At 41.0% G+C, this 3,092-nt stretch overlaps 1 protein-coding gene across 1 annotated transcript; it reads right to left on the minus strand.

The window, feature by feature from the left end:
- Positions 1-214: 214 nt before the first annotated feature.
- Positions 215-2,593, minus strand: LOC121938221 (the record flags this gene model as incomplete). The annotated part of the gene is made up of 6 exons (XM_042481492.1): positions 215-358; positions 508-589; positions 1,365-1,606; positions 1,731-1,805; positions 1,998-2,312; positions 2,481-2,593. Coding segments are annotated over 6 exons (971 nt in total), but the record flags the coding sequence as incomplete, so codon positions are not given.
- Positions 2,594-3,092: the final 499 nt, after the last annotated feature.

The raw sequence follows: 3,092 nt of genomic DNA on the forward strand, positions 1-3,092 counted from the left end.
GATTCAGAAAAAGGACGACTGTAATTCACTATCCTAAAATTGTCTGACACTTCTTTTACAGTAATGCTGGCAAAACCAATCAACGTGTTTATTTCTGCTGATGCTGTAAGATGTCTGTTTACATCAGTTATGTCAGTAAACATTGGGGTGTAAAATAAAAGGGAAAACTTTGTACGCATTACAATATTTTTTTAGGTTGATATAGGCTACTCACTGTTGTGGACAACTCTCTGATGAGTGACTCCAGACGCTTTGTCAGCTCTACAATCAATCTTATGATCGTCTCCTCGGACATTTCTAGGTGGCTTTGAGCAGCACAGTGCATAACGCTCGCCACATTTTCCACCACATCAATCAGCTGGTAGGATGAAAAAAAGACAAGAAGCTCTTTAAGCTGACAGCAGACTTTTGGAAACTAGGATATTTCAATTTCAGTTCAAATCAAAATTCTACAGATTCAAACCTGATTCATCATTATGAAATTTGAATAATAAAATGAAGCCTCACCGCGCAAGGTCTTTTATCAAGAGTGATGCTGCAGACGTCCTCGATGTCAGAAGTTTCATTGTCCATACCATTGTCCAGTTGGCTGCACACAAACATGGCAAAACATTCAAAAATCATTTTAAATACATTACCTTACAATGTAAAAACATAACAACTGACATGATGGTGGCCAATGTTGATCTTTGGCCACTACACCAGCGTACAGGCAAACTTCACAACAAGCTGACAAATCCACAACTACAGCAAACAGATTAGCATATTCACACATCTTAAAGATATGAAGACACAAAAGCATTGATTAACAACCATGTTAATGGACGCCTGACAAATCTAAATCCAATACATTCACTTTCCTATTAGGTCTTTTTTGTCTCCATCAACTCCTGAGAAAAATATTAGGACCTTTAGCTGCTCCAATTTCTTCACTAGCTGGCTGCTAAATTTGTCTTTGTGCAGTTTGGTGCTTGGCTTGAAGTGTACATTTGAGTTCATCAGAGCTTTTTTGCTCCCTGCTAAACGGTACAGTAAAAGTGAAACAATGCGCTAGAATAGGCTCAAAGATAGTGCCACAGTTGGTTAACTGGTTATTAACTCTTAAGTAAAAGCAAATGCCTCAGTCCCTTTTCTCTTTTTTCTTTGGTCATGAAGCACCAATTTCAAAATTTTGTCTTTCTGTTGCATAGACAGCCTTGTTTTATGAACAGATCATTTATAAAGCAATGATATCGTTGAAATTTGTACTTCAGTCATTTAATGCTTTTGTTTCCCCACATAGTAGTTCTATCTTTACTGACACACATGGGGAAAAATAAATGAATACTAAAGGACGTCTAATCTGAAATGTTAGTTTGACTTACAACACATGGTGGAAGGCCAGGGTGATGTTGTGATTCAGCAGAGCCCCGTTGTTCGGCAGGAACCTCCGTAACACCGGCATCACCACATGCTGGTACCAATCCTCCAAATTGGTGATGTCAAACTTTGGGCTATGTGGAACTATGGATGTCTCCGGTGGCCGGTACATGTCTGCCACTTCAGACAGAGTCCAGTTTAGCAGGAACTGGGTCAGAGTGGTACTTCTCATTTTTGACACTTCCCTCTGGAGGAACACAGCAAGTCAGGAGTCGTTTCACTTTGGAGGTGTAATGTGTACATTCGTCTGCATGGCAAATTATGTGGGTGTGTGTGTGTGTGCATGTGTGTGTGACAGAGAGAGGTTGTACCTCTTGTGTGAAGGACACAAACTCATGAACAAATCTGCCAAGGGGTCTGAAAGCTGTCATAAACCCATTCACAACCTGTAAGTGACAAAAGGGCAGATATAGTCTAGGTGCAAGGCTGGAAATGATAAATAATTAAAATAACTACAGGCTATATATTAACTTCTTAATCGTTTGGCTTGAGCCCACAGGGGCTGCTAATACAGAGGGCCCAGAATTTGGTGCTACGCCCGTGCGTAGTCTCCATAAATCAATGCTACCTGACGTTACCTGTTTTAGGTTGCTGTGTGGAGATGGTGGCTCATATGGGTCATAGTGGTGGTCCCCTCCAGGGATCATAGAGGGGTGGCCACCCCCAGGGGTCATGGTGTGGTTGCGCCCTCCAGGGGTCATGGTGTGGTTGCGCCCTCCAGGGGTCGTGGTGTGGTTGCGCCCTCCAGGGCTGCCAGTTGGGAGAGGGCCAGTGCCGTCTGTCAACAAACTGTGGAAGACCAGGCTTAAAGTGCCATTATCTAAACCTGCAACCTCTGGCCTCAGCAGCAGCTCAGCCTTCTGTGTTGGAGACAGCAGGTGAAGAACCTCCAACTATGGGGGAAGAAAAAAAAACAGAGGGGAGGAGGATAAAATGTAGGTGGGATCATGAAAATTGAGTCACTTGCACTTAAAATGAACTCTGTCTCTGTCGCTCTGAGGTGAACTGCTGTTGTAAATCAAAAAAAAAGAAAACAATTAGAAAACTCAAAGTGAACTCACTCCACTGAAGACCATGTTGAGTGTTGAAAAGTCCTTCATTCGGGCCATGACTCTGAAGGCACCAAAGTTCTTCATCAACCACTCCTCGCTGCCCTCGTGTGGGTTTACACAACCTATATAGAGATTACACACACTGAGTGAACACATACAGTATGTACACATACACAATTTAGAAGAGGTAAACAACTTGTATGTTAACAAATCTAAACGTGTCAGTTTAAAGGTGTATATGTTGTGCTGCATATAGGCTCCTGGGATCTTCAGTCTACCAGGGAGGATTTGGTTATTTGTTTATATGGATTTGATCATTTGTTTATATGGAAAGAAAATATGTCAAAAAGCTGTAAAAGATAGTGCCACTGTTCCTTTTGGCCTGTAACTCCTAAAGTGTGAGGCATTCTTTTCATTTGTTTTTTGACATTTCATACCAGTTTCTTATATATTTTGCCATTTTCTGCATGTGCAGTAACTTTACATAAATCTCTACAACTTTTAAATGCACAATCACAGTGTTTCTCAAGTTACTAACAGGGTTACTTTGAAGTACTGCAGGAGTATGTAAGATTACAAAAAAAATGCTAATTTGAAAAAATATAAGTCATGCATAATATC

This window comes from Plectropomus leopardus, unplaced genomic scaffold (assembly GCF_008729295.1).
Source record: "Plectropomus leopardus isolate mb unplaced genomic scaffold, YSFRI_Pleo_2.0 unplaced_scaffold28890, whole genome shotgun sequence".
Classification (NCBI taxonomy): Eukaryota; Metazoa; Chordata; class Actinopteri; order Perciformes; family Serranidae; genus Plectropomus; species Plectropomus leopardus.